Source organism: Chrysemys picta, chromosome 1, assembly GCF_011386835.1.
Source record: "Chrysemys picta bellii isolate R12L10 chromosome 1, ASM1138683v2, whole genome shotgun sequence".
Lineage (NCBI taxonomy): Eukaryota > Metazoa > Chordata > Testudines > Emydidae > Chrysemys > Chrysemys picta.
The window spans coordinates 312815912-312833675 of record NC_088791.1 but is presented as its reverse complement, the minus strand read 5'-3'; the positions used below and the strand labels follow the sequence as shown (position 1 = coordinate 312833675).

Here is a 17764-nt window from a genome sequence, read left to right as displayed (position 1 = left end):
TTTAAATCCTTTATTTTTTGGTTAATTGGTTTCAGGTTTTATTGTCTAATGCACTGAAGTGTGAAATAACTGTTGCTCCATTATTTGTCACCTGCTTGATTACATGCCACCTTGACAAAATGCTAACTTGACTCAGTGGGTTTGTTTTATTTACAACACAGTTATATTTCTACATTAAATGCAATTCTGTCCTGACACTGGACCCAGTGGGACTACTCACACTTAAAGTTGAGTGTGTTTGTGTGTGTTTTCAAGGTGGGAGCTGTCATAACTATAAAGGGAAGGGTAACAGCTGTCCTGTGTACAGTACTATAAAACCCCTCCTGGCCAGAGACTCCAAAATCCTTTTCCCTGTAAAGGGTTAAGAAGCTCAGGTAACCTGGCTGGCATCTGACCTAAAGGACCAATAAGGGGACAAGATACTTTCAAATCTTGGAGGGGGGAAGGCTTTTGTTTGTGTTCTTTGTTTGGGAGTGTGTTCATTCCCGGGACTGAGAGGGACCAGACATCAATCCAGGTTCTCCACATCTTTCTAAACAAGTCTCTCCTATTTCAAACTTGTAAGTAAATAGCCAGGCAAGGCGTGTTAGTTTTCCTTTGTTTTTCTCAACTTGTAAATGTACCTTTTACTAGAGTGTTTATCTTTGTTTGCTGTACTTTGAACCTGAGACTAGAGGGGAGTCCTCTGAGCTCTTTAAGTTTGATTACCCTGTAAGGTTAATTTCCATACTGATTTTACAGAGATGATTTTTACCTTTTTTTCTTTAATTAAAAGCCTTCTTTTTAAGAACCTGATTGATTTTTCCTTGTTTTAAGATCCAAGGGGTTTGGATCTTGATTCACCAGGAGTTGGTGAGAGGAAGGAGGGGAATGGTTAACTTCTCCTTGTTTTAGATCCCAGGGGGGTTGGAACTGTATTCACCAGGAGTTGGTGGGAGGAAGGAGGGGGAATGGTTAATTTCTCCTTGTTTTAAAATCCAAGGGGTTTGGATCTGTATTCACCAGGGAATTGGTGAAGGTTTTTCAAGGCTTCCCAGGGAGGGAAAAATTGAAATGGTGGCAGCGGAACCAGAGCTAAGCTGGTAGTTAAGCTTAGAAGTTTTCATGCAGGCCCCTACATTTGTACCCTAAAGTTCAAAGTGGGGATCCAGCCTTGACAGGAGCCTTGGATCATAAAATTAGTGTTACACAGCTTTCATCATCATTCATCGTTTTTCACATGACCAGTTTTCTGCGGGAGTGCAGGAAGGCTGGGACTCAAGTGCTAAACTTTTATCAAAAGATAAATTGCCAGCAATTGTATCTGTTGGGCTAATGTTATAGATTTTGATTACTTTAGGACTACACTTTTTAATTATGTTTGTGTATTTTGAATAAGGTGTTTTTTGTTTGTGTTTTAATTTTAAAAAGATTCTGGAAAGGAGACAATAAATGATTCAAACCTATAGTGTTATGGCATTTCAACAGGAGACTTTATCAAAATTTTACAAAGTCGTTCCAGCTATCAGGTTTTAATAGTTTCTTCCTCCTACAAGGAGGGAAAAATCCATATTTACTGTATGAATTGATTCCCATAAGATGGTGTATTATTCTCAATGTGGATCTCTAAGATTTTATATTATAATGTTTTGGGGAATTGATAATCACTTTGTACCACATGCTGCCATTTCCAAATATATCTACCATATTTTCTGTTTTAGAGTGACCAAAAGTGGGAAATAGTCTAGGGAAAAAAGTGTGTGGGGTCATAAAAATACAATATTGACTTCCTCATCTACCTACACCATCAGAAAAAGATAGATTTGGAAGGAAAACTTGGAGTAGTTATTTATGGATAATAACTGCCAGTCGGAGGTAATCCCAGCCAAGAATTTGGGGGGAAAGGGAGCTGGATTGGGGACTTTGGTTAGACTGATTATAGAGGTGGGGACCAGCTCCCAATCTGAATGTCTCCAAAGTTCAAAGGGTATTTGAATCAAGGATTGTAATTTGGGTCCATCTCTGCTGTCCATCAGTGAGTTGAGTGCCTATTCAAATAATTAGGTTTTCTGGTTTTTGTTACATCTGTCAACTAAATGAGAGCTCTAAACACAAAATATTAATTCAGATACTTCACTCTTTGACTGGTTTTCTATTGCAAAGGCTCTTTTAATGACTTTAATAACAATATATATGGCAATGATAAATTATATTAATTGTTTTGAAATCTATTTGTTCTGCTAAAACTGCAAATCTTTCTCGGTACTGTAGGACTCATCTCTACTTCTACAGTCTGCTCATAATGTGACTGTGAATGCTCGCAATTCAGATGGTGAAGTCACAGGCAGATTAAACGTGGGTAAGTCTACATTATTTTCTTTTATTTAGCATTTTGTATGGATTTTAATGAATATTTGTAAAGAGTTTTGAACATATAAAGGTCTGTATACATGCTAATTGTTCATTATGATAACCACATTTGAATAGCCCACCTGCCACACAATATGTACTAAGATCATATTTCTCACTCACCAATTAATTGGTAACTCCATAAATGTATAAAGCATTGTTTCCTGCAGGTTTTGACAGGAAAACCAAAGGTTTGGATGTCTGTTTTTGTCTCTCTGTCATTAGCTTTTTACAAAATTGTTTAAATGGTTCTACTTTCTGTTTTTCTTTCACACTCTTTGATGGCTGTACTTGTTTATATTAGGCAGTTTAGGGGTGTAACTGACTGGAGGAAGTAATATATATGCTGTTTCAGTTAATTGAAACAGTAGTGTATTTGTGCTTTCATTTTCTCTCTCTGTCCAGAGAGGGGTATCAGATGGAATTTGAGTGCGGTCAATTCAAATTTGACATGGTTTTGAGTGCTTGCCTTTACATTCACTACAATGGTGTATCATGCCTGAGGCAACTAACAGAGCTGTCTAAAGTAAACCTCCTCCTTCAAAGTGCTCTGGAGCAAATTAGGCAGAGTAAAGTGCTTGAATTATGTCTATTTCTTCAAATCCTGGTGACTGCTGGATTATCTATACTACAAAAAAACTATAATATTGTCTTCCTTTTTGAAGTATTAGTTAAATAATTTTTTTACTCTTTTTGAATATATTTTTTAAAAAGAATTATCACCTTATGTTGAGGAATCCAGAACTCTTTAAAAAGACAAGCGTTCTTCTTTGAGTGCTTGTCCATATGTATTTCACTCTTCGTGCACATTCACCCCATGCATTCAAGTTTGGATTCTTTTGGCCAGCAGTGGCGGTTGGGGCCGTATCTGCACCCTTCATGGCCTAGTACTCCACTACCCAAGCGCATAAAGGGTGGCATGACCCGAACTCTCCCTCAGTTCTTTCTTACCACCTATTGCTATGAATAAAAACTTTGGCAGTATCCAACCCTCTCACTGTGTGATTTATACTTTCTAGTGTAAATAGTTCACGATAGTTATAGTTTTAGATCGTTAGTAATAGTTTTAGACTTTTATTCTCCCTTTAAAAAAAATCCATATTGTTTTCCATTAGTTTTCCTAATGAGACTTTCCCAGTATCAGGTCTAGCACTTATGGATGAAAAAAAGTCTCCTACGTTTAAAAACTGCCCATCTTGTGGTATAATAATGCTGCTTAATAATGGACCTATTGTGCCTGAGTAAAGGGTACATTCCTGACAAGTGTGCCATTTAAAAGTCATTCTCTAAGAGAACACAAAGGTAAGAGAGGCTCACCGCATGCTATTTTTACTGGGGAAGTCTATACGCCCCTCTTCAGATCCTTCTGCACCTAGGCTCTTGGTACTGGCAACATTGGTACGCACCACTGGGGTACTGATAGCTTCTGTCCACCCTGTCGGTGGTAGTGACATTCTTAGAACCAACAGTTTACTCGATACTGGGTGATCGGACTGTCTTGGAATCACCACTTTTGTCTTGGATGAACATAACAACTTCAGTACCAGCTAATACCCCACGACAGTGCCTAGTACCTTGGCGATACCAGCTAAGGGACACACTGAAGTTTTACCTGAGACCCCAGTTAAGACAGTTCCACCTCTAGGAGAGAAATAATCTTTCTCCTCTTAAGCTTTGGAGCATAGTAGGGATGCATTGCCAACACACTCCCAGAGGTCCAGGTCTTTTGATCCCTATGGTTCTGAAAAGGATTCAGGGGCACATTATTATAATGCTAGACCTAGGGGTTCTAAAAGGTACACTTCCCATGGTATCTCCCGCTATGGCCTTCTGCCCCATACCCTTACCATCTTCCTTGGCCATATTTGGCATCAGCCGCTTACAGACAGCCAGGATGCAGCCCCATCCAGGGTTAGGTCCCTCTCTCCACATAGATATCAGAAAGCCCTGCAGGTAGCTCAGACAGTGATTCCATCTGCTGAATGCCAAAAAGATCAGGGCTCTGAGGAAGAGGATTTGCAGGCTGCTGTCAGATAATACTGTTGCCCATTTCCTGTTCAACACTTGATAAAGCTGTGGTACAATTGTCATCAAGCGTACAGCCTGATGATTATAAAACATTTCAAGAATCATTATGCTGGAAGGTGGACATTCTTGAAATTCCATTGGATGCTTTCCAGGAGAAATCCCATAAAGCATATATACATCTCTGCCTGGGTAGTTTGCAATGCCAAAAAATTACGGCCTGCTGGAGCCAGTCAAAATCCTCAGGAAGACACGTGACACTTACATCTGGCTGACACCTACATTCAAAAGGACTGATCAACAGTATCAAGTTCCCTCATGAGGATTTGAGCAGTTCTATATGCATCCCCTTCCTGGGTCACTAGTAGTAACAGGGGGACCAGACAACAGGGACCACCAAAATCTATGCCCCATGAAAAAGAACCTTAGAAACTTGGTTTATTCAGCTGCAAAAATTATTCTTCTGCCAGTCTGATTGCCAGTTATCAGTGTTTATTGGCAAAATACGATTATTTAAATCAAGACAACTGTTTTTAAATTCATGGACAAAATTCCACATGGCAACAGAGAGAAATTCAAGTCTCTTGTCTCAGAGGGCCGACTCATGGCACACACTTCTCTCCAGGTTGCTCTTGATGTTTTGTACACAGTGGCAAGATCCATGGCCACATCTTTTGCCATGAGGAAGTCCTCTTCACTAAAATTGCCCTGAATACCTAAAGAAGTACAAACAGCAATAGAGAACCTGCATTTGAGGGATATGATTTGCTTAATATAAAGACTGATGAGGCCTTACGTTCATTAAAAGATTCTCAAGCAATACTGAGCTCTTTAGATGTTTACACACCTACATTGAGAAGTAAGCAAGTCAGGCCACAACCATATTTGAGAGAAACCTATTACTCACAACAGAGAAGTTTCTAAGAAAAGACAGAGGACTTAGAGGAGGAGGCCATCAGCCTCCACTTTGCTGTCTGTTCATCCTGCTGCATCAACATCAAGGAAATAAATTTGACTCTTATTTGACTCTTATTGTACATCTTCTCCATTATTCTTCCATTACCTACCCACCCCTCATCCCCTCTTTGGGAACCATTAGTTTTATTTTTGTGGGGCCTGGAACCTTATCACTATAGATCAGTAATACTCAGACTGAGGCTTGCAAGCAAGTGGCTCTTTATTGTGTCTCCTGAGGCTCTTTGCAGCACATGATATTAAAACACTGTATGATTTAAATATTAACCAATCTAAGTTATTAACCAATCAGGATGCTTTTACTATGTTACTAACCAATTGTAGTTGATAAAATAATAATGCTTGGTCAGTCATTTTGCTGTGGGAATTATATATTATCTCCCCATCGTACTGTTTAAATATGAATATATATTGAACTATAGTAAATATAACAATGAATTTACACTACTGTGGCTTTTTTGGGTAATGGGGTCACTTATTTGTCTCCTGAACCACTGAGATCCGAGTTTCTAGAGATCATAGAGATGGGGTATTCCATACAATTGCGGATCTCTCTGTCCCTTTTCATGTTACATCAAGAAGTGCAATCACCTCCAAGTCTCAGAGTAGTCGAAGAAGTGCCTCAAGAATATAGGGGAAGGTTACTTTCTAATTCCAAAGCAAAAGTGAGACTGGCACCCTATTATGGACATGAAACAACTTTATCTGCAGATTCAAGTTCAGGGTGGTAATTGTGGTTTCTATAATTCCATCCCTAGATCCACAGGACTGGTACACAGCTCTGACCTCCAGAAGCCCTGTTTTCATATAGCAATTGATCCTGCTCATAGAAAATACCTAAGGTTCAGGTGGGCAATTCCTATTATAAATAGAGTTCTGTCCTTTGGGCTATCAACAGCATTGATGATATTTATCAAACAACTATTGGTAGTGGAAGCTTACCTGGGAAAACAGAGAGTCCAAATTTACTCCTATTGGGATGATTGGCTAATTCAAGGGACATCTCCACAACAGGTGACCGAATCTATTCACCAGATACTCCAATTTTTTTCCTTTCTAGGACTTTGCATCCCAAAAAGAAAAGTTGGTATTACTATCTACCCAAAGGGTAGAATTTATGTGGACAGTGCTAAACTCTACCACAGCAAAGGCCTATCTACTTCAGGACAAATTCAACACCACAATTGGGACGTCATTGATTCATTATTTGTCATTTTCCATGCAGATATTCTGGAGGCTGATATTGATTTCTGCAACATGATAAATGTCTATAGCATTGGGGATCTCAAAGCACTATACAAACAGTACTTAATCTACACAATAGCCTGTTTGTTAAATGGAGATAATGTTCACCTAATCTTGCAAGCTATTGTGAAGATTAAGTAGGGTTTGTAAAGTGCTTTGAGATCCCCAATGGAATGTGCTATAGACATTTATCATGTTGCAGAAATGAATATCAGCCTCCAGAATATCTGCATGGAAAGTGACAAATAATGAAATGGCAACATTTCATATGATATTGGCAATGACCTGGTTAATACCAGAATTGTAGAAGTTGTAGGGTTTTTTTTTTTTTTTTTTTTTGAATCAATGAACATTCAGCTGTTCTGTGTTCAGTAAGGATCAGATGCTACAACCCTTGCTTCCACGAAATAGCCCTTATTCACATAAGAAGTTCCATTGAAGTAAACTGGACTAGTCACATGAGTAAGTGCTACTTAGTGGAAGTAAGGGTTGCAGATTCTGATCCTGGATTCTGACATTGATATTAGTAAACAAATAATTTATAGTTGTTGGGGCGGGGGGAGTTTTAGAAATTGCTATTTTAAATAGCGCTGGCCTAAATTTTCAGAAGTGACTAGTGATTGTCAATGCCCAACTTGAGATGGCTTAAAGGATATCATTCTGGGATGTATTAGCAGGAGTGTTGTAAGCAAGACACAAGCTCTACTCTGTGCTGATTAGGCCTCAACTGGAGTATTGTGTCCAGTTCTGGGTGCCACATTTCAGGAAGGATGTGGACACATTGGAGAAAGTCCAGAGAAGAGTGACAAAAATGATTAAAGGAAAAGATTGAAAAAAATGTTTTTTTTAGGAAAAGAGAAGCCTGAGGGGGGACATGGTAACAGTTTTCAAGTACGTAAAAGATTGTTATAAGGAAGAGGGAGAAAAATTGTTTTTCTTAACCTCTGAGGATACGACAAGAAGCAATGGGCTTAAATTGCAGCAAGGAAGGTTTAGGTTGGACATTAGGAAAAGCTTCCTATCTGTCAGGGTGGTTAAGCACTGGAATAAATTGCCTTGGGAGGTTGTGGAATCTCCATCGTTGGAGATTTTTAAGAGCAGGTTAGATGAACACCTGTCAGGAATGGTCTAGATAATACTTAGTCCTGCCATGGGGGCAGAGGACTGGACTAGATGACCTCTCAAGGTCCCTTCCAGTCCTATGATTCTATTACCCTAATTTTCAGAAAGTGCTGAGCTTGCACACTCTGAAAATCAGGTCTTTTAAGGTGTCTTAAATTAGACACCTGAAATCATTAGTCACTCTTGCATATTTAGATCTGAATACTTAAGCTTTGTTTTTTCAAGGCAGCAACTGGGGAGATAGGCATCTTTTCACTTATATAATTTTGTTAATGTTTCTCAAACTTTAATTGATTTAGGGGAAAAACATCATAGTTTCTTAATTTGTTTCCCCTAAAGCCCTAATCCAGAAAAGCACTTAAGTACATACCTAAATTTAATTATTTTATTAGTCCCATTGAAGTAAATGGGTCTTACTCCTAATCTTAAAATCAAGAGTGTGCTTAAGTGCTTTTCTGCATCAAGGTTTAAAAGGGTATCATTGAGCAACTGTTACATGTATGTGATGGGGTGAAATCCTGTCACAGCGTAGAAAGGGGGTTTTAGATAGCTAAAAAGCACCTTTTGCAGCCATATAGGAAAAAGGAGGATCCGGGGAACTATAGACTAGTCAGCCTGACTTCGATACCTGGGAAGTTACTAGGGCAATGTATAAAACATTCAATTTGTGAGTACCTGAAGGTGAAGGGGTAATCACTAGCAGCCAGCATGGATATACCAAGAACAAATCATGCCAAACCAGCTTGATTTCCTTCTTTGACTGGGTAACTGGTTTGGTGGATAGGGGGAGTGCGGTGGACATAATATACCTGGACTTCAGCAAGGCTTTTGACCCAGTCCCACATGACATTCTGATAAGTAAGCTGAAGAAATGCGGGCTTGGCAGAACTATCATTAAGTGGATACATTGTTGGTTAAACAACTGCAAACAAAGCGTAACTATTAATGGAATGATGTCAGATTGGAGGGAGGTCTCAAGTGAGCTTTCACAGGGATCTGTTCTGGAACTGGTGGTATTTAACATCTTTATTAATTACCTGGATGCAGGAATAGAGTGCATACTGATCAAATTTGAAGACGACACAAAGCTATGGGGATTGCCAATGCTTTGGAGGATAGAGCTAAAATTCAGAGGGATCTTGATAAATTGGAGAGCTGGGCTATAAACAATAAAATGAAATTCAATAAAGACAAATGTAAGATGCTACACTTAGGGAAGAAAAAGCCAAATGAACAAATACAGAATGGGGGATAACTGGCTTGGCAGCAGCACTGCTAAGAAGGATCTGGGAGTTGTGGTGGTAATACTGCTCTTCTTGGCGCTGGTTTGGCCTCAGCTAGATTACTGTGTCCAATTGTATAGAAAAGATGTGGAGAAACTGGAAAGGATCCTGAGGCAATCCAAAGATGGTTAAAGGGATGGAATGCAAGACATACAAGAAAGGCTGAAGGAACTGGGTATGTTTAGTTTGGAAAAGAGAAGATTGAGGGGAGACATGGTAGCAGTCTTCAAATACTTGAAAGCCTGCCATAAAAAAGATGGAATAAAGTTGTTTTTTCTTGCCCAAGAGGGCAAGACAAGAGGCAATGGGTTCAAACTACAGCATAGCAGATTTAGATTAAATCTCAAGAAAAACTTCCTAACTGTAAGGACAGTAGGAGAATGGAACAGACAGCCTAGGGAGGTTGTGGAAGCTCCTGCACTGGAGGTTTTCAAAAGGAGGCTGGATAGCCATCTATCTTGAATGGTTTAGTCACAACAAGTCCTGCATCTTGACAGGGGGTTAGACTAGATGACCCTTGCTGTCCCTTCTAACAGATATGATTCTATGCTAGGGACACAGATTGATGCAACATCATACCCTGATGCAAGGGGGTGCTCTAATAGTGTAAATTGCCATGTTTGCAGAATGATAGTACCAGTTCACTGAACATTTGCAAGCATCACTATTTTTAAACAAACATTAGATAGAAAATATGATTTATAGTTTCACAAAAAAAGGGATAGTGTTCCAGTTACAGATTTATGATGTCATAATTAATCCCTGTTTTGTCTCTAAATCTTTCTGACGCATATTCAAAATCCCTTTTCGTTTATCATTTGAGCTAATTATAAAGACCTGGATCACTTCTCTTTGAAAAATAATCTCCTAACAGTTTATCAAACCATGTTAAGTGATTGCAGAGTTCATATCTCATTTAGGTAATTAACTAGGAGCATGAAAGGTACAATATTTCTAATTCTACTTTACGAAAACAACTCAGACTATTTTGCCATAGTCACAGAAGTTATTGAGTTTAAAGGAATGAATGAATTTTGATTCTTTGACTAGTTTAAATTTATTATACTACCTAGTAAATATTTTGTTTTCTTATTAATAGCCTTTAACAATAACATCAATTAGATTACATAATAGAAACCAAATTTTACATAATATTCCTGGAAGTTCCAAAATGCATAAAAATATAGGCACGTCCACTAAATGAACATCAACTAGAAAAGGGAAGAGTTTTTTTTTTAAATGATCTATCAAATGATTGGCATTTCCACTAAATAACTGACTACGAGTAACAATAATCTGGCATTTCCAAACAACCACAGGTAAGAAAAATATTATACATCTAATACTTAAGTTAGAAGAAGTTGTCTAGATTTGAAAAACAGATAATGCCCCAAAACCTGATCTTCTGAAGTGGTAAAATGTCATCTTTGAATCTAAATTTTTTTAGATGGTAATAAATAAAAAGTAGTCTATAAAAAAAAAACCACAATTTGATTTAAATTATTTCATATCCTTGGATGGGCTTGTTTGTTGGAAAAGTTTGGGAAACCTATGTATTTTATGATCCACATTGTAAAACCTGTTCTCCTACCCCATTTTGGTAAATATCCAAACCAGCTTGCCTAATATTGGGCTCTTAAATCCTTATTTTGGCATGCTTTATTTGCCTCTTAAAATCAACTCAAACTCAGCCTTCTAACAGCAGCTACTTTTATATTTGAAAGCCTCTGGAAGTTTTATAGTCTACTGTGAATAAAAATCAAATTTTTAAATAAAAAAAAATCACATTTAAAATGTTTTTAATTAAATGCATTTTTCTTTTTAAAAATACACTTGTTTAAAATTAAATTTGAAATTATGAAAATCCATTTTAAGAACAAAATGTATTATAATATATCTAAATTATTTAAATTAATTTTAATAATGCTTCATCTATGAGCCCTCCTCAAATTTTAATGTGTTAATTTAAAAAAGCAGCACCCTTTATATGCAGAATAAGATGGAAAAAATCTTTAACACCTGAGGTTCACTTAAACATTATAAATATGTCACAATGTCATGTAATACATGAAGCAAGTAGCTATATTATTTTTAACTTTACAGTGGATCGAATGCTGACATTTGCATTTTTCCAAATATAAGTACTTTCAGTCTATATTGTGTAGAAAAGCTTTTGCTTTAATTACTTTTGGTTTCAATTTAACTAGCTGGTGCAAAGAGAATATATTCTTCATTTGGACTAGTTCATTCAAAGTTGAGAAACCAGATGGAAGCTGAAAAATCAGGAAAGCTCGTTTTCCTCTGCCAATCTGTGAATAAAAGCCAAGTGGGAAAGGATGAGATCTACCAATTATAAAAACTGGAAAAACATGGGGCCAGATTTCCAAAGTTATTTAGGAACCTAAAAATTCAGATAGGTGCCTAGTGGGCTTTTCATTAGTGCCTAAGCAGATTAGGTGTCTAACTTCCATTGATTTCAATGAGAGTTAGGCATGAAATTTGTTTTAAGATTAGGGTTAGCTAAAAGAAGTACAAAATTTAGTGCAAAGCCAACATTTGGTTGCAAATCAATATGTTTTAGTGGCTAGACCAACCAATGAGAATGAACCTTACTTTAGGAACATAACTAAAAAATCAATTATTTAAATCAAGGTTTTATACTTGCTGATTTAAATCATGATTAAAATTGGTGATTTTAAATCACTTTTATTTAAATTAATCTACCCTACGTTCTGACAAAGATACTGGGCTTTGAAATACTTAAAAGTAGCTGAAAATCCCAGATCCAACCTATCTCCTTTCCTCTTCTTCCCTTCCCAGTTCCTACAGCCTTCTGGGCTTGTCTGTGCTTAAAATGCTGTAGCACTTCAGTATAGATACTACCCATGTGACGGGAGGGGTTCTGCTGTCAGTGTAGGTAATCCACCTCCCTGAGAGGTGGTAGTTAGCTTGATGAAGGAATTCTTCCGTTGACCTAGCGCTGTCTACACAAGGACTTACACCACTGACTGATGTAGTTAAACTGACCTAATTTTCTAGTGTAGACCAGGCCTAAGAGACGACACATTCAAAGTGAGGATCACTCTCAAGCATACTCAACCGCTCACTTCACCCCAATTCTACCCCTTCTCTCACCCACACATTACAGTATTTCTGGCATCAGCGAAGTTCAACTCAATAGGGAATTTCCCCCACTCTGAATAACCATGAATCACCATTTCTGTTGCTCTGTTGTGCCTATTCTCTTCCTATGTGAGGCAGCTCAGTTCTTTGCTCCATTCTCAGTGAACCCCTCTGGCTACACTCGCCTATGTTTGGCAGTTCAATGTTGTTGTGCCTAATGTCCACAACCCTTCCTAGCCTCTGCTGTGGTACTTGTCCTGCAGGCAAATCTAACACTTCTGCACTTTTGCCTTACAATTTGTCTAGATAACTGTTCTACTTGTTCTGGGCAGTAGGGCTTCTCCCAGCCTGGACAGCACACAAAAGGTGAGGGGGGGGAGGGATGGGTTTTGGTGTGGAGGACCTGCTACTATTTAGACCAGGGGTGGGCAAACTACGGCCCGCAGGCCTGATCTGGCCCCTCAGAGCTTTGGATCTGGCCTGTGGTATTGCCCCCCATGGCGCCGCAGGCCCGGTGCCGCTCTCAGAAGTGGCCCCTGGGCAGGGGGGCAGAGGGCTCTGCGTGCATTGCCTTTGCCTCCAGGCACCACCCCCCACAGCTCCCATTGGCCGGGAATGGGGAACAGCAGCCAATTGGAGCTTCAGGGGAGGTACCTGGAGCCGCAGCAAGGGCTGCACATGCAGAGCCCTCCGCCCCTCCTCCCCCAGGGGCCGCAGCACTTCCATAAGCGGCACGGGGCCGGGGACAGGGGCAGGCAGGCAGGCAGGGAGCCTGCCCTGGCCCCGGTGCACGCTGCTGCCACCCCAGAGCCACTTTAGGTAAGCGGCGCCTGGCCGGAGCTCGAACCCTTCCTGCACCCACCTCCCAACTCCCTGCCCTAAGCCCCCTACCTGCACCCCACACCCCTCCTGCACCCCAACCCCCTGCCCTGAGCCCCCTGCTGTACCCTGCACCCCTGCTGCACCCCAACCCCTGCCCTGAGCCCCCTCCCACAGTCTGCAACCCTGCCCTGAGCCCCCTCCTGCACCCCAACCCCCTTCCCTGAGCCCCCTCATACACCCCACACCCCTCCTCTGCCCCAATCCCTTGCCCTGAGCCCCTTCCTGCACACTAAACCCCCTCCCACATCCCACACTCCCTTCCGCACCCCAACCCCCTGCCCCGGCCCTGCATACAATTTCCCCACCCAGATGTGGCCCTTGGTCCAAAAAGTTTGCCCACCCCTGCTTTAGACCATCCTGAGGGATACGTTAAGGGTTTATTTTCTACTTCAGCCTCAGGGCTTCAGTAGTGTCCTTGGGGCATATCTGAAACCAATCTGCAGACTATGGGGAGGAGTCCTTCCCCAGGCTTACCTGTCATGCTATCTAACCCACTACTCAGGCAACATGTTGGGCTGAAGATTTGGATCTAAGAATAACATTAAACACTCAAAAAAAGAAATGCCGAATTAAGGTTGCATGTAATTTAACTTAGTTGATTTTTAAGTGATTCCTATTTGCTCTTTTTGAATGTCAATATTATTTATTCTATTCATAGCATATTGGTCTTCTGTTCTAACTAGTGTTCTGTTAAATTACAATTCCTGTGCCATAGTTAGAATTACTATAAACATATATTAACTATTTGCATGATACTTCCATGACTGATAACAATCATGAGACCCGCTTAAACAATAATGACTGAGGTGGAGAGCATTTCTTGGGGATTAAATAAGCAGTTAGAAAAGGTTTAATGCTAAGAGCCATTATCCTCGGTCATTACATTATGATATTTTGGTGATCACCCAGACTAGTAAGGGGTTCTGTCAGCTGCTGCCTCGTAACCTGGGGTGCTGTTATGCTGTGCAGCTTTGGTTCAGAGCCCTGACCCCTGTAGCCAACCCACAAGCACAAGGTCTCATCCTGACTTCCACCAGCCTAGTTACCCCTTGCAGGGTAACACCAATAGCCCTTCCAGTCCTGAGTCTCCCCAAATCCATCCATCCTGAGTTGTTAAGTACCAGACACTCAGACTTTCCCCCTCTGGTTCATCACCCCCGAAGACATGAAACCAGTCTCCCAGTCACCAGTTTACTTTTGCACCCACATTCCAGACAGTTTGCACACCAAAGACCTGCTTGGGGTAAGGTGAAACTTCAGGCTTTACACTTTCAAATTAAATAAACTCCTTTTTCTGATTCAAATAACCTGAACAGTTTCCCAATGTACCCCCTATCCTAGAGGGGATCCAGCATTTCATGGACAGCACCCACCAAGTGATTGTCCCTCAGTTTCTGGATGAAAACTTCAGTTTCAAAACTCCTTTTTAAAAGGCTCCCCGCATTTCACTCCCCCCGCCATTCTCTCTCTCTCTCTCTCTCTCTCTCCTGGTATGGTGACTCATAGTTATTCAGAGTGGGGAAAATTCCCTCCTGCGTTGATAGCTGGGATGTATCAGTGTTTTCCCATTAAACAAATGGCCCATTATTTGTCTTTTCCTGGGTTCTACAATGCTAGGTGCTTGGAGCTAGTCTCCTGTGGTTGGGGAGGCAGCCCTTCCCTCTGATTCCTCACCATCCTGCTGTGAAGCGGAGCTGAATATTGCAGCACAAATTAGGAGCAAGCTTTTATATATACATAAATTCATTACCACAGTCTGTATACTTAACTCATAATGACTGTGAAGTTCAGAATGTTACAAGCTTTCATAAAAGACCTTAATATATTTTTATAGCACAGTAACATTGTATACTTTTATTCTTTTGGGGTCAAACTCCCTGTTCTCCTCTTGGGGGTGTCTTGACCCTGATTTGTCACAGTGTTGCTATTATAAGTTTGAAAAACATAGTCGTGTGTTTTTTTTAATGAGTGTTCCTTTTTCAGTTGGTATTAACAGGGCCTTGCTAAAGAATTAATGCCTTGTACATTAGCCAGAGTGCTTGAACCATTTATCAGCATTCCATCCAGCTTATAAACATAAGTAATTGCAGTTGTGGAACATTTATGAGAATAAGTTTGGGATCAGTCCAGGGATATGGTCCTGTCAAGGTTATTAAATTACATTTCAACAAAAGAATTATAAACAGTTGTGCCTACAGTAGAAAGTGATTCAAAATCAAATGTTAGCATCTTAGAATAAGTGTTTAAGACTGATTTAGATACCTATTTTACCATAAGAATTATCCACATAGGGGAATGGAAACTGTGTCTTACTGGCTAAGTTTCTGTGGAATTTTCCAGTTGGGAGCAGCAACTATGCACTTATGAATGAACTGGAGCTCCCCCCATAAACCACAGATCCTCCCCAAGTTCACTAAAGGTGAAAAGCTTCCACCATGAGGTTCCTTGTCACTAAAGGTATGGCACATTCTCCAACTCACCAGTTCACTGCAGCCCCCTGTTCTGTGCCATCGTACTTCCATTCAGCGTGTGGCCCCTCCTTTTGATGGGACATTCTTATTATTGGGTGGCAAGGGAAAACACGGAACACACTGTAAAAGTGGCACTACTCATTTCTGATCATGCAACCAGAGATACCTGAGTGTAAGTGCCTCTCCACTTGCAGAAGCAGAGTGAAGCAGGAGAGCCTTAACTACTTTAAAACTTTGTTTTCAAAGGTTGGCCTGAGAGTAGTTTAATGAGCTCACTGAGGTTATCTGGTAGAGATACGAGTCAGACGTTCTCAATTATTTATTTGTAAAACTACATCAGTTTGTATCATGTGATAGAGTAGGGGTTGAATCAGGACTTCCGATTATGTTCCTGACTCTGCACATGATCTTGAATGTGACACTAAAATTATGTGCCTTACTCTCCCTGTGTGTAAAATATTTGCTGACAGAACCTCACAGAAGTGGCGTGTAATTTAATGTTTCTAAAGATTTTGAAATCTTGGTATGAATGACTCTAAAGTATAAATGCAAAGGATTGTGATTATTACAGCAAATGACAGTCGATTAGGTATACTCTCGCATTGTCTGTATCAGAAATGTTAATATTCTTGATGTTGGGAGCTCTCACTATACACTGTAAAATAAGTCTTAAACTGCACTCAGGACACCTAATTTTGGCTAACCACTTGGTCAGAAAGGGATAACCTTTCTGTGTTTTCTTAAATTCATTTTATTTGTCTTCTTAAGACATAGGTACATGTGCTTGCCCCTCCTGTTGAAAGTAGGTCCAAAAGTTTAACTCTGAGATCCTTACTTCTCCTTATTTAAGGAGAGACAAGAACTAAGATCTCTTTTTTTCTTGCTCCCTTCTGTTGTAGCCTTGCCTACTCCCTCCCTCCCACCAAGTTGTCAGAACCTCCTACTCATCCGCACGTGCATTACAGAGCTCCTCTTCTTGCCGCAACCCTGGCAACTTCTACATCATTGGATAACTGTTTTCTGTTTCTTCCCATGATGACAGTGACACCAACACTATGAGGAGATGTGGCAAGGCTCAGATGCTGCCAAGCGAAGGAGGAAGTGGTTCCCAACTAGGAGGTACCTCAGCCTTCCTCCCTGGCCACAGGCCCTTTCTCATCCCCAGCACAGTAGTTCCTATATAACATTTTAAAACCACTGGAAACTGGCTAGATGTCTGTCAGGTTAACTGAGTTGGACCAATATGTGAACATTTGTATGATACAGTTATGTGGTCATGGTAAGACATAATGTGTACTGTAGTTGTACGTATAGTTATATTTTGGACTTCCTCCTGTAATTGTGCTGCATTTGGAAGCACAATTGAAGTCAAGCAGAGTTATATGGGGTTTTTTTTTGGGGGGGGGGGAGAATAATGGCAAGAAACAAGTGACTCTGCCTTTACCCTTCTTTGTCCCTAATATCCCTCCGACTGACAAACATGCCTGGGTTTAGTGTCAAATCAATTACTTGTTATTACAAATCATGTAGCCTCATAGACTAAAATGCATCCCCTAACTCAATGAGCTGGCCATAAAATCTAACTCAGACAAGACAGGACATGAGACAACAGTTCAGGTAAGAGAAAGTTTGGAGATTATTGAATAGGGAGGATTCCTGGAAGAACTGTGGTTGAAAGGAAATTGAAAGCAAGACAGGAAGCTTGACCACCAGGAAATGGGAAACTGATCTAAGCATGGACACACCATGAGTGAAGGTGCAGTGCTGAGTTAGTGGGGATTTAGAGTGTAGTAAGGGGAGAGGATTGTTAGGAGAATAGGGAGTCCGGGAAACCATAGGAAAAATGTGAGAAGAGATTGATTTATTTCAGTAATATAATCCCTTTTTTAAAAATCCTGGATCGAGTTTCGAAGATGTCATTCAGTGTCCAGTAGCTGCATCTTGCTCTTCTGCCTTAACATTTGAAAAGGCTGGAACTTTCTTTGATAAGCTGATCAAGAAGTGCAACAAAATGAAACCAACTTTGATTTATTAACTGAAGCCTTCAAGATTTGAATAAATAGAAAGGAAAGTCTTTCTGTACTGAGTCTTTTCCTCCTCCGATCAAAAATTAAGTCTTTAAATTAGTGTTCAGTCTTAAAATCAACTTCAGTTTTAAAATCAAAGAAATGGTTATGATCTTTGGTTTGTGTCTTTATAATCTGAGTTGCAATAAAATAATTACCTTAATTGTCAACATTTATCAAACTT

General features: G+C 40.0%; 1 protein-coding gene across 7 annotated transcripts in view; it reads left to right on the top strand.

Moving 5' to 3' along the window:
• Window positions 1-17764, top strand: part of SGCG (sarcoglycan gamma) — a 174196-nt gene that overhangs the window by 86789 nt on the left and 69643 nt on the right. For 6 of the 7 annotated variants that reach the window (XR_010601004.1, XM_065595033.1, XM_065595020.1 and 3 more), the window contains one exon: window positions 2251-2338. Coding sequence is in view for 6 of the 7 variants with exons in the window: in XM_065595033.1 (XP_065451105.1) it covers window positions 2251-2338 (88 nt within the window). In the remaining variant the exon portion in view is untranslated. Of the gene's footprint in view, window positions 1-2250; window positions 2339-6057; window positions 6237-16556; window positions 16634-17764 lie in introns of those variants that run through there. The other variant, XM_042845760.1, reaches the window with a different exon arrangement.